The 18,548-nt window shown below is 41.7% G+C and overlaps 1 protein-coding gene across 1 annotated transcript; it reads right to left on the reverse strand.

Annotated features, from left to right (window-relative positions):
• Positions 1 to 5,829: 5,829 nt before the first annotated feature.
• LOC117252453 (TBC1 domain family member 10A-like) lies at positions 5,830 to 18,339 on the reverse strand. The gene is made up of 9 exons (XM_033619354.2): positions 17,636 to 18,339; positions 16,078 to 16,177; positions 14,779 to 14,886; positions 14,405 to 14,511; positions 14,173 to 14,287; positions 12,033 to 12,098; positions 11,319 to 11,508; positions 11,065 to 11,219; positions 5,830 to 9,922 (listed from the first exon to the last, which is right to left on the reverse strand). The coding sequence occupies exons 1-9, from the start codon at positions 17,815 to 17,817 to the stop codon at positions 9,404 to 9,406; spliced, it is 1,542 nt and encodes a 513-aa protein (XP_033475245.1). The 5' UTR covers positions 17,818 to 18,339; the 3' UTR covers positions 5,830 to 9,403.
• Between the last annotated feature and the right edge of the window lie 209 nt (positions 18,340 to 18,548).

The following is an 18,548-nucleotide window of genomic DNA, read 5'->3' on the forward strand; positions in this document are numbered from 1 at the left end:
CCCACCGGCCAGGAGCCTCCACAGGCACACACACAAGTAAACAAACACCCAGAGAGAGAGCTATTCAACAGCTAATTCTCTACCTGGCTCCGTTAATTACTGATTATCAGAGCCACCCAAAAAGTAGAGGACAGGAGCCAGTGGAGAGGTATGAGGGGATAATGAGGATCCAGCTGTGAATGGGGGCCCAGTAACTTCAAGTTGTGTCATTGTCTTCATCATGGAGTGAATTTGTGGGAAAAAAAAGCCCACCAGAACACAAGGTTATCAAAAAAAATGATTGTGACATGTTTAATAACCACCCGCAGGGAGTGAAGACTTTGTCAAGTCAACAGACTTCACGAGTGTCAGGAAAAATGTAGCTGCTGCTTATGCTTCATTTACTTGACAAGACTTCACAGCCGTAATTGTGCATGCCTCTGGCACTGCTGAGCCAGGGGATGTAGGGGGTTAAGAGGTCAGAGGGATGGGTGGGTTAGGGGGACAACTGATGGAGATTAAATGAGATGCCTAAAACTCCTCAAGGTGTATGACAGCCACGCAGGTGTGCGGCGCTTACCCCCACATAACCCCCACACACCTATCGTTTGGAGCTAAAATATCCTGTAGGCGTAGCAGCAGGCAGGTAATTAGCAGACACAATTACTATGCCTCACTTACCTTTTTACCACTCACCCGCATGTTTGGATCTCAGTTGACAGAGTCGGCCTTGTTGCTTCATGTGATTTGAACCCCCTAAAACCACTTAATGACTGAAGTTTTTAACTTCTGCTAAGGGACTGTATGAAAATGGTTAGGGAGGGATGGTGGATGGATAAGAAAAGGGGAAGTTTTTTTTTCGTTTGCTTAAGGAAGGATGGCATTGATTTTTTTCCCCATGTCTTTTTCTTGTGAGATATACTACAACAAAAAAAAGATTTAATAGTCACATAAATTTTGTCATAATGCAGACATGCCTTTTGTGTGCACCATGTGTTGTGGCATATGCAGAGGACAACGTTCATGTCTGTATGAGGGCTTTATGTTATAGTTGCTAATCGGACCAATATGTCAGGTTTGGAACAATGGATGTGGATCTTTATAGTAAGTAGGGACTGAACATTGTTTCTGCAGCAGGAAGCTGAGGCTTCTGTCATTCTGTCATTACCTTGTGTTACTATATTTTACAACTTTGTATTTCGCCCTAATTCTGCTGGAATTTCCTGCAATGGCCTAAGAAGATTGCAGTTTGCATAATTCGGTATATATCGATCTAACATAAAAACCACAACAGCTAGAACAGTCATTCTTTTCACAGCAGAAAGCTAAGGCATCTGTCTGTGTGTCATTATGTTGTACGCTTGTAATGGTGTCATTTTGCCACGTTACATGTGGTGCAAACCTCGCAACAAGGCGTAGATGATATATCTATCACAACACCTTTGCACTCTGCACTCTGCTCATAAAAACTAGATTACGTGCATAATTCAAATAACTTGTGAAATGTTAAGAAATATTTTGTTTATGTTTCAACATTTAAAAATCTTTTGGATCAATATGTTTTGTGTGTTTTTTTCCCCCCGGAAAAATCTGGTTAAAAAAACATCTGATTTTTGCTTTAGTTTTTTTTAATGGCCCAATTTCAATACTTTAATCAATTATTATGGCTTATTGACTTACATAATATTTTAGTTTAGGTTGTGTAGATTTCAGGGATATGAAGCATTTGAAAAAACTTTAAGCAATGACATCACAATATGCCAAAATGTAATGTAGGCAATGGCAGATCAGTTATATTGCAGCGTTCAAACAGTTATATATCATTGTCCTGTAATATATGCCTTAACATTTGTGCTACTATTGCATAAGGCAAAAGTTCAACATTGTTTGTACATACATTGGAGAGAGTCCAGTTAAACCATAATAATATTTTCATCCAATCTAATATGTAGTTGAAATATTCCCACAATGCAATGTCAGGACACTGGCAAAGAAATAAACATTTACAGAGCATTACAGCTGAATATTGATCCTAAATAACAACTGCTTATTGTGTATCATTTTATGTGGGAAACCACAAAAGAAACAGTGATATCTGCGGGGTCAGAGGTCAAAGGTACAAGATAACAGTGACCAGTATATATGTGTGTGTTTGTGTGGATGCGTGTAATGTATTCAGTGAGGGTGGTAATAACTTTTCATGTTGTAGCTCTATGTTCAAAAAAGAGAGAAGCAAACAGAACATGTTTGTACTTTTTTCCCCCCCATCATTTTGGCGATCACTAATTTTACACCTGAAGGCAATTTGGGCTCTGTGAAAATTATTATTCCATAATAAAATTTAAAATCAGGGTTCAGTTGAAAATTAGGGGGTGGGATGTTGCTTTTTTCCTATTTTAGGGAAGGGCACACGCCAAATAATAATAACCCTGAGGAGGGTCAAAGTCAAACATAAAGTTCAGCACTGAATAATTTTCATACGGTCCCTAATATGGGGTGTGTGTCCACAGGGAATAGCTGGAATGAGAACTGTGATGACATTTAAAGCACTTTGCTAAATGCACCCGTGAGGATTTTGGGTTGTTATTCCATGTTAAATTTACCAGGTAAGTATTAGGCATTTATATAAGTAGACCATAAATGGAGGCAAAATTATACAGTGGAAACAGCATAGGTGCCAAAATTACATTTCCAAGGTACACAGAGCCTTGTATATCGCATGATGGAATATCTGAGCCTGAAGGCACCACTCCAGACTTAAATAATGTTATAAATGCCTTCTAATGTTTTAACAGTCTTCTTTGTTAAGGGTGGTCAGACATAGCTGACAGGAGCCAGAGGATGGAGTATATTTACAAAGCTATGTCTGGAAAGAGGGCTGTCATGGCAGGGCCAGAGACTGGAGACTAGTAGTATTCATGACGTACAGTGTTGTAGAAATAAAGGGCAGTAATAATGTGGAAAAGAACACAGTCATCCATAATGCTAAGAGAGGAGAATAAAAGTAAGGGCTTTTCCTTTTGGCAGATGAACATAAGAGGTCCACACTGAAAGAACAACACAGGGATGATTCAATTATCCACCCTGGCTCTCGCACAGGGATCCCCCCCCCCTCCCTCGTAATGCCACAAAGACTAATGTTTTCCCCTGCTGCAATAAATAACTTTTTATTCCCACTGCCACGGAAAGTTCACCTGCACAGATGATCACAATGTCTGCCCTCATATTTGTTACTGCGGCCTTTTAATTTGACCTGAGCCAACCTGTCATGCTCCATCAAACGTGGGAATCGGATACCTCAGGAACACAGGCGCCTTTGCTTTGCGTTATGCCATCCACCCCCTCTGTGCCTTAACACACTGAGCCTGGGAGCAGAGAAAAAGTCACCCGCATCACATGAATCAAGCACTGTGACAGGGGTCCGTTGGGTCTGGGATCACACGGAGGGCCACAAGTCTCTCTTTTTACTGCTCCCTCTCCCATCTCGGTGAGCTGGGGATGAGAGAGGCGGGATGGCCCTCTAAAGGCATATATTTCCGTTGATGAAGAGATAAATCAGATCATTTCTGGAGTAAGGAAGGGAGCACAGAGAGAGCCTTCTTGGTCGTCCCCCTTTGAGATGTAAATGGCACGGTGGCACTGAAAGAGGACCAGGTGTCCAATGCAAAGAGGGAAAGCGTGACGGTGCATGCATTCCTTTGGGACCTAGACCATTAACTGTTGCTGTGCCTCATGTGGGCAAACATCAACAGATTCCATAATGGTCCATAATGGCCTGAGTGGAATGACACAGCGGGCAAGTATGATTAATAGCTATTGACAGGTATTCTCTTTCAAGTGAGATATTAATTATATTGACACACCAAGCCAACCAGCAGTTAGACTGATCATATAAAACAAACAGTACGTGTAAATACAATGACAATCCCCAACAACATCACACGCAACCTGCTACCTTCTCTTGAAATCACTCCTCTGAGCCCCTGATGACCAGAGGTCAACAGCTGCAGCTTGCTGGACGATTAGAAACGAGTTAGCAGGCCTTGTGAGGTCATCAAGGTAGCAATTTGCAATGAACTCTTTCAAGCCTCGGGCAAAACCTGCAAATATCCCACACCTCGAGGTGGAGAGAAGAGGCATTTGGCAGTTCAAGCAGTGAATTAAGAAAAGAACAGCAACCTGTTATTAGTCTAAACGAGGAGAGAGATCAGGAATGACCTCTTTAGGGGCGAAGCTGTTGTAGCTGAAGAAGAAGCCTTCGAGGAGAAAGGTCACATATTTGTGTCATGAATGGATACACTCCTACTGTGGCGTCACTATCTTTTTTTCATTAGCAGAGTGCCCAGACAGATGTACACCAGACCATGGACTCCCATTTGATAAGACTTTGTACCATGTAGTCCTTTCGTCATGCTCATGTACATTTGACAGTGCAGAATTACACAGTGGAGGACATAAAAATGAATCACTGCAGAGTCATTATACTAACAGTGATAATGAAACTGATTTAATCATCATTATTTAGGAAGTTAAAAAAACCAAGTTCCTATTTTAGTACCTTGCGGTACCACACCTTCAGTGGTTTCCAAATGTTTTAAAGGAAAAGTTCCACATCTTTGCGAAATATCCTTATTCGCTTTTTTTTTTGTCAAGAGTTATGGGGAAAAAATAGATGTCACTAAAAATAGCTGTATGCTAAATGTGTAGCTGCACGGAGCTAGCAGCTGGTTAGCTTTGCTAAACGTAAAGACTGGAAACAGTGGAAATAGCTAATCTGACTCTGCCCAAAGGTAACAAAATCCACATACCAGCACCTCAAAACCTCAGTAATGAAGATCAAGAACAGTCTACCATATAACGGGTTTTTAATACATTAAACAGCTGAGATATAACCTGTTAACTTGTTACAGCTTGTATAACTTGTTGATAATTAGACTGGTGTTTCCTGTCTTTGTGCGCACATGCAAGAAATCTGCCTGCAGCGGTAATCTATTCATTTGAACCTAAATCATGATTTTTATTCTTCCTAACCTTCACCAAAAATTCCTTTTCTGGCAGAAAGCCTGAGAGACAAACTTCTCCCAACAGCTCTTTGTACTAAACTAAGCTAACCAGCTCCTGGATGCAGCTTATATTCACTGTATAAACATAACAGTGGTGAACAGTCAATATCTCTCATCTGACTCTCCGCAAGACAAATAAGCACATGTCCCAAAATGTCAAACTTTTTATTTGAACTATGGCATCCCCCATGCCCACACTCACAATACGCATGTGTAACATTGTGTGTTGTTATAAGAATTATCTGAAAGGTAGGCTATACTATGCAGGATTGTTAGTTACTGTTTGTAACTACTCGTGGCAGCAAAAATAAAATTCAACCCCAGATTCACTCCCATTTGAAGTTTTGTGAAAATCGGTTGGACAGTTTCGCGTAATCCTCATCCAAAAAATGAATGGAAGTGAAAGGGCGGCCACGTGTGGGTGGCCCATGGACACGCCCCCTGAGTTGGATCAACACCAAAATTTAATGTATTCTAAGTTGGCATGTGTTACATCCCTCCACCGAATTTTGTGAAAATCGGTCAGGCAGTTTTTGTATAATTCTGCTAACAAACTAATAAAATGGGTGGCATAGCTAAAAAAATTGTTCATTTTTGCGATAAAAGTGCCAAATGTGGTACATTTATAGCTTAATATAATGGAATAGAACACTTTGGGCACCCCCAAGCTGCTGTTACCATGTTTTCAGCACCACAAGTATAATTTAGAGACCAGTTAAACGGAAAAATATGTTTCATTCTAATGTAGGACAATAGTAAATTAAAGACATCCAACACAATGGTGAGATTTATAGTTATAGTTATAGTTTATAAGGCCATTTAACAATATTCAGTGAACATACTTAACAATTACACAGTAACAGTTTGAACATATGATATCAAACTAGTGCAGCCATCTGCAACAATGTGGAACCTTAATAATAGAGCTGTTTTTACAATGAGGCCTTGACTATTATGAGAAAAGAAGAAAAAAAGGGGGAAAAACATTCATAGATCACAGTGTTACTGTCACCATAATCAGGAGGCCATGAAATTGGTAGTGGATTATTTAATACTCCTTTTCTTTCAATCTTCACATTGAATGCATATTATCCCCTGTAGATTTTAAACTTTTTCTCATGTGCATTTTGTAAATAGATTTAGTTCAATTAATTCAGGATATCTGAACACTAGAGAGCACAGAGCAGTGTAAGTGAAGAAACTGCACAGAGGTATCAATGCTGGGTATTTGTATAAAAATAATCCACTAAAATTAACCACCATTGGCTCCACCAATTAACGGGAGGGGTCCAAGGGCAGGTAGGATTCAATTGCCTGCTCTGGCCACCAGGGGGCGAGTTTCTGATGCCGCAATGTCCAGATTTGTTCTAAATATGTCAACACATCTGCCAAATTTGGTGCTTTTATCACAAAATTGAAGGATTCTAGAAAAATATTGAGCTATGCCGCCCCACTAATATAAAAGTTATAAAACATAAGAAATTAACAAACCGACTGTTTTTAAGTTATGTTGCTGCGCAGGCAAATAGAACTTGAACAACAAAAACATTATTCAAAGTTCTGTCACCAATCTTAACCTACTGCATCTCAAACAGTGTTGTTCAAATGTAAGATTGCCTATGTCCTCCATTTTGATGTGTCTGACATAGTAATGCAAAAATGCCATTCACGTGTCTTTTTAATTTTTCATATGGTGAAACATGAAAAACCTACAGTAAAAGATATAAATGAACACATCCTGGGGAACTTTTGGCCCCACCCCAGGGTGCCACAACACCATGCCAGTAAACCACTGCTTCATTTCAGAGCAATGACTCTGGAGCTCCACCTGGTGGTGAAAACATGACATTTACCTGCATTATGGTAGTCAATAAAACATGACACAGGAGGTTTTAAATTGGCTTTACACAAAAATTTATTTGTAAAATTTAAACTCATGATGATGCATACTGCCCCATGGTTGTCAAACATCTCTTTTATTATCCTAATGTGATGGTAAAATAATACCAATCCGTCTTCAGAGTAAGACAAACATTTTCACTTGCAAAAGTTACTCCCAAATTTCAGATTTTTCTAGTGTTACAAATATTGATCTAAAATAAATTGTCCTACACTTGAGTTGATTTAGAGATGTCCCCTCTGCAGTTTCTGACTGCTCAATAAAATATAGCATTATACACTGAAAAATAGATTTCATTACAAAACAAATTGTTATTTTACATGTCGTATCTACACAATGAGCATTAAATTAAAATATCTGCAAAAAGTGAGGTGTGTATAATAAGCAACTAAAAAACTATTGCATACAGGCACGTGGCTGCTTGAAATTGTGTCATCCTTTTAAACCCCGTTGCTTTTTATAACTGACCCAACATGCATTTTTAGCAGACTTTTTTTTTATATAATTATATACACAAACACATCTTACACATGTGTGCCCATGTTTGTCAAAACTCCCTTTACCTTTTATCATTGTTATGAAAGTTAGAAAACAGATGAACTGTCACAAAAAAAAAGATTGTCCAATATGTTCTGACAGAAAAGAAGGCCACATAACCCCTGCATGTTTCCATATTTCCCAAAGAAATAAACCAGGGAGAAATGCTACGAATAACCCTCTGAAAAAACCTTGAAATCACTTGATTCCTTGACTGTACTAAGAAAATAAGCCTGGTCACCGGTAGCAGTCGTAGGTCATCTCAGAACAACACAGTCTTGATCTGCTTTGGAAATTCTAGCAAAATATTAAAAACAAAACTGAACCAACACACCACAAGATCTTCTTGGCACCAAATGGATATTTAAGTAACACCAAAAGGAAGGTCAGCACCATTAGGTGATTTGCAAGCACTCACTGGCCAAGATGTCACAGGAAACACATGCACAAACACATTCCTTATACAGATTTGCATTTGGCAAGAGACATCTCTCAGACTGATTAGCTTTTAACAAGGCAGGAATGTGTCATACAGTGAGGAATGTCCAGCGTTCTCCTCTCTGCTGCCAAAGTAACATGAATTACTGCTGCTTTAAAGTGGCTGGAGGTGCCTGGCACAGTGATTATCGGAGTATAAACCACATCAATTCAACAGGCTCTGCAAAAAAAGTGACCATTTGTGTACAAGCAGGGCATGCACAAACAACAAATTTCATGTTTCAACTGTTCTTTCAATAAATAGTGCTTGTAGGAAAAGACTGGAATGAACACAGTGTGGTGTGACTCACTCGTGGATTCAGGAAGATGATTTGCAATTCAAAGAATGAAAATATAACACATGAAATGCACAAGTTTCCTAACTGGAAAAACAAAACAAAACAGAAGCTCAATCTCAGAATAATACCTCCCAAAGTTAGTGAATCCCATGCCTGCTGTGATCAGCTGTACTAACAGGGAATGTAACAGCTGAAACCTCTGCCATGCTGCCCTCTTGTGGACAAAACCCCTAATGAAATATAATGGCTTAAGACCTCTGAAGTCCCATTTAAACCTTGAAACCACACTGCACTGAGGAAATGACTTTGCTCCCAATAACAGTAACATGTCTCCCTTGAAAACGGAATACTAATGCCTAATACATACTTCTGTGGAAAAGCCTGCGCAGAGCTCCCACAGACATTACAGAAGGACATCAGTACAAGGAGGTGGGGTTTCCACGCACTTCTGGTCCCAACACTCCTGTGTGAAACTGCAAGCAATCTGCTGCGATACTATGTGTGCCTGGGGGTGCACATAGGGTGCCAGCACCAGCTCCTCATAGGCTCATAGGCGCAGACGTAAAAGAATAAATGAAGCGTAAGACTTGAAGGTGGAGTCAGCAATTCTGGAGGATATTCGAGCTATGGAGTTCAGCATATTAGCATGTATCTCCTTTCACATCCATGGCCTTTCTCCTGTCCTGTGCACAAGCACAAACGCACCTATCGCAGATTGACTAAAATAGTGTTGTGGCTTGCTTTGTTTACCACTTACAGAGTCAGGGCTGCGTATGCACACTAGATTTGTTCCCCCAGTGCAAACACAGACCGTGAGGAGGTATTTGCTGGATGTGACATAAAGTGTACTGGATTAGACTGACTGCACCTTTAAGGTCTGAATGAGAGCATCAAGCATCAACAGGCGGTAACATCAGCTTCAAATGGAAAAATGGCGTAGGCATCAACGTAGTTTTACACGTAACAAAGATGCTTTAGTGTGTATCAATAATATCATAGGCAAAATGGTGTCTACAATGAATAAATGAATACAAAAACAGTCCAACATTAGAATAATAGACCTTGGCAAGGCTGGCTGGTGGTTTGTTGAAGGGTGCTGGTGCTTCATCCACACACACACACGCTCACACATACTGACTGCTGTAGAGCTACAGGTATGTATCCTGCTCTGTGCTGCTAAGGCTTTGTGTGGATCGCTGAAGAGGAGATTCTTTGGCAGGGGGAAGGTCTGTAGGAGGTGCTTGCTGCTGGTGAAGTGGGTCTGTTTCAGTTTGTGGCACAGTTTGTGGCACAGTTTGTGGCGTCTCACTGATGACCAGAGGTGGAGCTGGTGGCTCTGAAGGTGGCGGTGGAACGTCAGTGGGAAGAGAGTAAGGATTAGGGATCTCCACAACCTGCTGGGATTTCTTCATGCTCTTCTTCTTCTTGCTTTTCTTTTCCTCCTTGCCCTTCTTCAGCTGCGGCGTGGGCTGAGGCACCTCGAGTACGATGGTGGGGTTCTGCTGCAGGTCCTGGCGCCTTGGCGGCTCGGCCAACATGATGATCCGAGCGCCGTGCATCCTTGGGGGGGATTTGAAGTTCAGCTCTCCGCGGTTCTTCTTCCAGCGCTTCAGCTGGGTGTGATGCTCCCTTTCCACATCTCGTGCTGTCACTGGCACCTCTAGAATCTGCAACAGGAACAGACATGTCACCAGGTCACAGGCATATTCAGATTCAAAGGAAATGTGTAGAAAAAGACAAGCCCTTGCTGGAACATACAACAAGTTCCTTCCAAGTTTGGCCATTGTGTTAAAAATGTGAACTTTGTCAGTAAATGCCAAAGGGCCTCAGGGCTGCTGTGGATGCATGGTCACCCACAGTCGAGACAACGCTTCATATAAGAGGCGGTATTGTTAGCCTGGACAGAGACTCATACAAAGCTTGGCACAGGAACCAGACACTGACCAACCAGCACTCTGGTCAATTTGTCTCTGTATCACTTCAATTCACGCTCACAGAGTCTCTGCCGTTTCCTTGGCTGCATTTTCTAAACACCCACTGTTCCCACGAGTGACACAACATTCCACTACATCGCTTAAGGATTATACCAGCGTAAAAGGACTTTGTCTGTTGACGTTCTACACAAACCTCAGTATGTGCTTTGTTACATCTCAACCTGCCATATGTAATGCTATTATGGAGAAACATTCTATGATATAAAAATAAGAGATGCCTTTGCTTTTTCTCAATGTACTTTTTCTAACTACTGCATTCCATTCAAATATATCTCACACACGTCATTGTCTCTGGCTAGTTGTAGTTGGACAGATTGTGCTGGAGGACGTAAACAAAGATGGACCTTTGTAAGGCACAAGATCTTCCAAAACCAAAAACATCTGGTATTATTTTGTGTTCTGCCACATTTTCTAACTTATCCAAAACAACACGAACTGTAAGACCCATAGTGTCTTCTTAAGGTAGATTTAGGTTGTTTATACAAGTAAACAGCTACCCAACAGCTGAAAAAAAACAACCATACTGAAATTACAATACACTATAATGTGTGTTGACACAAAACCTGGCATTCCAGAGTAGATAAGCAAAAGGAAAAATATAATGAGGATGAAACAGGAAAATATTTAAAGTATTATGTGTGTTCTTCTATATGGCTCAGCCCTTGATGGATATATTCAACTAACTCCTTCTGCAGCTGGCACATACATGAACAATTAAGCAAGGTGAACACCTGCCAACAAGTGACTTGGAACATGCATTCTGGTTTAAGAGTCTCCTGTGTCGCTACACCATTTTGCTACTCCTCTGCTGTTACCTCTCGGACGAGGAAGCCCTCCTGCATGTATCGAGTCTCGATGGCCCTGAGAAGCTCCATGGTTTCATACTGTCCCTGGCAAGCCTTCAGCTTCTCCCGGGTCCCCAGCATACACTTCAGCAGCACCAAACCCACACGAAAGATTATTTTCACTCCTGGGAAGAAGAGAAGAGCCACATGATTGAGCACCAGTGTGAAGAAGTTCTACAACATCTGGCACTACTGCAAATACAGTGCTATAAAGCCATTGTTACCGTCACAGAGGAACATGTCCCAGACACGCAGCACAGAGGCCCAGGGCAGTGTCCTGGAGAAGGCACACATAAACCATTCAGTCATGTAGAGGATGGGGTCGATCTTGTGTTTCTCCAGATGGCGGAAGGCTAGCGGAGAGACACGTCGCAGCAGAGCGAACAGGATCTCTCCGTCTAACTGTATAGCTTCCTGAAGGAGACACAGGTAGGGAAGCGTTAACGGAGAAAACAAAAGCCATTGTACTCTGTATTGTTGGGGCTGAAACCTGATGCACACGTGGATGTTCATCCATTAAAAATAAACCTGGCCGAATGCATCGTGCTGTTGTTTGTTTTTCTAAGGAAACATTTCATTAGTGAGTCTTGTCTCTATTTAAAGTCAGTCACAGAATAACAAAACAATGTTGAACAGTAATCATCAGGCAAAATGTGTAAGCAAGTAAGTAATCCAATGATAAATTATGGTCTGACAAGACTGGCAACGCCCCATTGATTTCATCACTAAGTTATAACATGTACACTGCACACTCTGCAGCAACAAAAATGCATTCAGTTTTACTGTAATCACAGCCACAGCCCAGGTAGTTCATCTGGATAATAGTTGTTGTAACAGTTAAGTCAGATGAAGTAATATTCCTTCCTCTGTCCAACACCTGAAATGAATAGAGTGAAATGTGATGTCATCACGCATGCTTGTATGTGTGTCAGTCTCACCAAGCCAGGACTGTAGTAGCCAGGAAGGTACTTCTCACAGATTTGGACCAGCCCCCAGAAGGCATCCTGTGGAAACACATACAGATGATGTCAGGAAATTAAGCGGAACTGTTCATTTCCCCGTGTTCACATGGGAGGCAGGTAATACTGGAAATTTTGACTTTGATAATAAAAGCTAAAATCTAGCCACTTGTTTTATTCTGCTGTAAAAAAAACTCTGGGTGTGTTGCATAACATACAGGTGTAAGAGAAATTAATGTTCACACCTCAGAGACAAGAACTGTAAAATTAATATGAGAAACTAAATCATTACATTATGTATATTATTAGGATGCAAGCACGTCAGCAGCATCCGAATGCTCTACATTTTTTTTAATGTTCATCATGTCGGTTGGTTAATTGAAGGGCACTGTTTGCTGATTTTCAACCAGGTGTGTGTCACTTTGGTGTGGGCAGTGTGTGCAGATGAATAGTGTGAAGGAACCCCCTGTGCTACCAGTTCCCGAAGCTCCCTGCCCTGCTGCCAAATAACATTAAACATATCAGGGATGACACAAAATGCGTCATTTTGTGTCATCCAGTAGACTCTTGCTCACAGCACAAGCAGGGCGTTTCTGCAGCTGCTGGGACTGGGGTCAAATACAGTTCATATGCACACACTGCCCACATTGCACTGACACAGACCTGGTTGAAAATTGGCAAAGTATCTCTTTAAGGAGCTGTATGCAAAATTTAGATTAGATTATTTAGATTAATGTATCAGCAAACAACAATTTGCTGTGTCGAGATATAGTGGGATAATAGTCTCCTGAACAAAGAATGAAGTTAGCGCTCTCTGTGTGTTGTAGTCCATGCTTATTAGCATGTTAGGGCATGTGTATCCCATGGCCTAGCTAATCGCTGCCACTCTGCATTGCCCTAATACGGCTGTTAACACTGATTTCAGGACAGCGTGTCATGGAAGCATAGCGGCCACCTTCTGTTTGTTTCGAAAACGTGTCATGGGTACAACCCACCACCAGGAGATTTAAAAAGCAGCTAGCAGTAGTAAGCAGCAAACTCAATGAAAAAGAAAAGCAGGTGAAAATACCTGCAAATTGGGAAAACAATGAGATCCAGGAGCTCCTTACCCTCCGAGCAGAGGGCGAAATCAGCCACCATATAACAGGGACAGTAAATTGTTGTTATTGCCATGTTATGTCACCACTGTTGTGTAAGCGATGGTGATGCTTATGTTATTTGTCACACTAGAGGCTGCACTGTTGTGTTACATGTCACGCCCATCACGTCTCTTTTCCCTCCGGGATGAGGGCATGCTGTCTGAAATCAGACACTGGGGCGGCATGATGCTGCTGTTGTTTGGTTCTATGTAAAAATGTGAAGGTGGCATAAAGAAGAGACTAGTAGGCTAGCGGCCCTATAGTGCGACCTCTGTGTAAAAAGGGTTACAGACATGCTCTGAATGTTGTATACAGCTCCTTTAACTAGTTACAACTTGTATTCTTTAATCATGGAATGTGTATAATTAACAATGTTTCAGAGAACTTTCCTCTTGACATATCAAAACATTTTTTTATGATCAATAAACTTGCCTCTCTAGGCAACAAAGTGGCAGAGACCAGTAGACAGCATTTACAAAGCTTAACAACTAAGCTACAAATACTAAACAGAAATGAGCAGGGTTTGTAGAATTTTGTTAGAGACTTTTGTACGAGTTTTGCAGCTCTGCTAGAAAATCTACATCTCCACCCCAAAAGAGTCACCATGACTGAAGTTGTAATGCTCTAAGAGTTAAAATATTATTCAGTCTCTGGAGCAGCTCCGGGACTTATCTCCAGATGACATCATCTGCACAGTCTGTCTCTGTGCTGTTCAGCTTAAAAATAGACTTGTTCAAGGTCAGAAATTAAAACAGAGCTGTAAAATGTGATAGAAAAGGCATGTGCGATTCCTATTTACGGGTGGATTTCACTTTTACAGGCTAAAACATTAACAAGCCTTCAGAACTGTATCTTTCAGCACCGGCCCAGACAACCAATAATTCCACAGCCAACACACTATTTCAAAGCCTACCAACATATGGTGATGGTACACTTGCCGAGAACGGCAGTTTTATGGCGTTTGTGGTGGAGAGACGTACCTCAGCAGGCATGTGCATAAGCAACACAGCAGCAATGGGAGCCTGAGCCTGGCAGTATCCCTCTTCTGGTCTGTACAGAGTGTAAGCCTTAAGAACACGGAACAGGTCCTGCTGCCTGCAGAGCATCAAAACACCAACACACAAATCAGTTAAACAATCAAACAGACTGTCAAACAGGAGGACCATGACATTAATTCCAGTGTGTAATGTGACATCATGTCGGACAGCGTACCCGTGTCCTCCCCGTGACACAAACATCTCATGGAATGGAAACTGTCGATGGAGGTCTTTCTCAATCACATCGACCCATTTGGGGTCCCCAGGCTGGCTATCCAGCTCCTGACAAAGCACACAGAGGAGACTGTCAGATCTCTTTATGACACTAACAGCACTAAGGGCAGTGTGCTTTCACATTTAGACTTTTACATTTTGAACTTAGTGGCTGCAGCCCTGTGTAGAGCACATCAGGGTGCTCAACAAACGAAAACACTGGTGGCATGGCCAGAGTTTCAGTAACAATTTCTAATGAAATTTATAAATGTTGTGAGCCTAAAATACAGCATAAAAGAACCCCTAAAGAGGAAGTAAAACTGAAAGCTCTCTGACCTGAAACTTCCCTTGGTTCTGCTCTTTCTTCACCTTCCCCCCTGACAGGTAGAGCCATGCACGACCTCGGAGAGCAGGAGGGATTCCTTTCTGGCACCGCAGCCTTACCTGAGCCACAGTGGAACAAGGGATCACCAAAGACAGCAGGAAACAAAAGGGGCTAGTGTGATAATGGCTTGCCAAAGGCAAGAAAGCCTGGAACAGTATGTACAGTTTGTGGTAAAAGCACTGAATCCTTCAGCTGGTATTGGTTCCTCTTCTTGAGCATGTGTGCAATGCAGTTATCTGTTCAAACCCCAGAGCAACAGCTCACTATCAGCTGTGAAAAATGCCTATTGAAAATGATTACCAAGGTTAACTTGAATGTATTTGACAAGTATTTGTCTGATATTTATAAGTTTTCCAGTGCAATGCTACACACCACAAGTTGCTTTAATGTACCCAAACTGTATGTAGTTACTGTGCGCAGTGGTGCACAACTGTACATCCTCTTCATAACACCGACAGGATGTCTAAGTAGTGGTGCAGCTATAATCTTTCATAAGGAGGCACAAGCCATTTATGACACAATAGATTGATTGAACTACCACTGAAACTACCATTTCTGGATTCTTTTGTTTGTTTGTTTTATATGACACTGGCACACTGTTCCCCAAGGACAGTCTGCTGTAACATTATTGTGAACCAAAGAAGCAAAATAAGGGATCAGAAACCCTGACCTTCTCAGGTATTTAACAGACTTGCAGCTCAAATAGACTGCTTCTCCGTTTCATAACGTGCTCTCCACACTGAAAAGCTGTCTTGCATTTAAATACAGCTATACTTTATTCTCACAGCACCTTTATTACATGGTTGTCTCACAGGAAGTCACGACAGCCCCACCCTGAATCTGAGACTGTCAATTTGTCACATGGTGCACGAGATGATAAAGGGATGGGTCGTGTCCTGCCCTGCTGCTGACTCATGGAAATGAGTTGAAGTAGCAGCTCTGTGCTGAATTGCTGACAGCGTTTCACACGGAACCAGCTCGACAAGTGAAGCTGCAAACAATGTCTCCGCAAACATGTTGTCTTTGTGCAATCAAATACTTGAGCAATGTCATTTGCCTTGTCTGATCATGTATACAAACCACTCAGGTCTGAAAAAATGCTGCCTGGAGACAGTGAGTGGTAAAGCTAAGATAGTGGTTTTTCTTTAAATAATTAACAAATTCAGATCTGGCCTATCCACATGGCCTGCACTGTACAAAACATACAAGCAAGCAGGTTGACATTTTGTGGAAGTGAATTTGGTGCTGACCTTATTGAATCTCTTGATCATCCACTTGTCCCAGTGGCTGAGCATGTCCAACCACTTCACCTCCCTTTGCCTGAGCACCTGGGGAGGCAAATCCTGAGCTCTGGAGACACAACGGAGGAAAAATGATAAGTAAATTTCCAATTTTTTCACATTCAATCGACACTTAACCAAATGAGAATGTATGGTATCTGAAAAAGGTGTGCATATTTTCCAATTAGGTAAGTCTGTAATAAAACTCTTAATTGGATAAACTTAAAAAAGGCAGATGTTAGCAGCAGTATGTTGGGAAAACATCCTCAGACAGGCTGTTCTTCTTCTTCTGCTCGTACCATCAGATCTGCGTGGGTGGCCATCGCTCATATGCAGTCAGTAAACTGTGCACTGAGTCAAAAATAACAACTACCAACCTTGTTTTGAGGGGACTATAAAAGACACAAACACAGATCTAGCTGATTTAATGGCAAAGCCTGTTTAAGCTCAAAGATCTGCAGTGGGGATTTGACTGTCTCATGATGTAATTCAACTTCAAAACATTTACAGGCAAGAAAAATTAGGGACTGCACATAATATTCTCCAGCCGAAAAAGAAAACGTAGGCGAGTCTAACCTACATTATGAATGAGGTCTGATGCTTTACGAAGGTATGTAATTATCTCATCGGCACAAGCCTGTAATTGTAGGGTTAAAACGTCTTCAAAGACTGCTTTTTTTAAACTTGGCACTGCCCTTTTTCAGTTTTAAAAAAAGTTGTAGGCTATATGTTGGGGATCGACAATATGTTACACTCCAGCTAAGCAATGGTGAGTTACTTTCAATCACTGCCAAACAGTGTAAGTTAAACCCAGGGTTTGTGACCACCTATAAAGCTGTGAGCCAAAAGAGGCCCTCTAGTAACGGGGCACCAGAGCTGTGGCTCCAAGTCTGCCAAAACTCCAGAAAACAGGAAGCTCCCAGCCAGCCAGCCAGTGCTTGGCACAACTTTCACTCACTCCTTCCACTATTTCAGTGCTATAATGTAGGCTTAGGGCCCCCAGTAAAAAAAAAAAAAACGGGAAGAAAGAAAGGCCTTCTTAGAAAAAACACTGCAAAACGCCTATAAGGCTATGAATAAATTGATTCAAATGAAAACAACAAGACAGTGTGAAATGCTTTTACAGCTTTTCCTACAAAAGAACAGGGCAGTATATCTCTATGAGAAAATGGTTTATGTGGCTGAAAGAAGAAGAATCATGCAACATGAAGTCCATCAATCATAATCTGCTTGCCTCTAGCTTTTATATTTGGCATATTGGGTGAGGCAAACACTGGGTTTAAAAACTCACTGTGCCACGCAGCTGGTTGGGAGCTGTGTTGTGCAGAGGCACCAAGACAACACTAACACAACATGTGGTATGTAATCATAACTAGATTAACTGCTACAATCTAACCCTGTTCTCAATTCTGACGCAAGCAGATTAAAAAATATACTGCCCATATTTTTGTTAGCTGCGAGCACACAGACAAGGCAACACACATGAAGTCAATGGCAATAAATCAGTGCAGAGTTGAGACAAACTTACGACTCCTCCGTATGCTGCTGTGCCCCACCAATGAATCCATATTTATCGGTTTGTCTGTCGCTGGTGAATCCATTGATCTCCGAGTCTGATCCCAAAGAGCTTTCATCGTCAATGTGACTGCTGCTAATAGTCCTGATACTTCTTGTGTCCACCGATTGACGGCCGTTCTCTATTTTGGCCATGGTAGCGAGAGAGCTAGCTGGCTAGCCAGGGCAGCTAACGTCAGCGAGCTTGTTGACAGCCCAAAGTCAAAACTGCTCCTCTGCATATGTTGTCAGCATCGACGCCATGATTTCTCGACGCGAGTTAAACTTTCCAACTACTGCTCTCTCTGTAAATAGTATCTAACGTTACGCTACGACTGTCAAAGCCACATTAACTAGGTTACGCGTTAGCTAGCTAGGTCAACTTGAATCCAGATTTAACATTAGCCAGCTAATGGTGGGTTGCTAACGTAAAGTTAGCCTCAACTGCTAGTGCAAACACAGCCCAAAACTATTTCTACAATGACCCTATCTTCGACAAATTAACGCTATATAACGTCAGCCTGTATTTCATAGTTAGCCATTAACTATGTAAGCTGGTAAACTGTCTACTTTGTCATGTTCTCGGTAAACGTTGTCTTGGCTCGCTGTCCTGTCATCCCGAGTGTGCTGGACAGATTTTACCTCGACCCTGTCTGCCGTCCTGGGCTGGATTTAGTCTTCATGTCACAGTTACCCCTAGTGGCTGCCTCAGGAAGTGCATCTCCTGTCTGGAAAAATGCACTACGTCTCTCCTGTGCTGTGTCATCCAAAGGTCTACTGTAGACCTATTTAATCACTAGTCTACACCACTAATCCTGTGCTTTTAGTGCACATGGTTGTGCATCAGAGCATGTGACCTGCATTGTTACTAACAAATCAGCTGCTAA

The sequence above is a fragment of the Epinephelus lanceolatus genome, chromosome 9 (genome assembly GCF_041903045.1).
Source record: "Epinephelus lanceolatus isolate andai-2023 chromosome 9, ASM4190304v1, whole genome shotgun sequence".
NCBI lineage: Eukaryota > Metazoa > Chordata > Actinopteri > Perciformes > Serranidae > Epinephelus > Epinephelus lanceolatus.

Coding starts and splice junctions, on each gene's coding strand:
- LOC117252453 (XM_033619354.2), bottom strand. CDS start 17,817: ATGGCCAAAATAGAGAACGGCCGTCAATCGGTGGACACAAGAAGTATC. Junction 14,288..14,404: donor GTGTCACGGGGAGGACACGG/GTACGCTGTCCG, acceptor GATGCTCTGCAG/GCAGCAGGACCTGTTCCGTG. Junction 11,220..11,318: donor GGACATGTTCCTCTGTGACG/GTAACAATGGCT, acceptor TCTTCTTCCCAG/GAGTGAAAATAATCTTTCGT.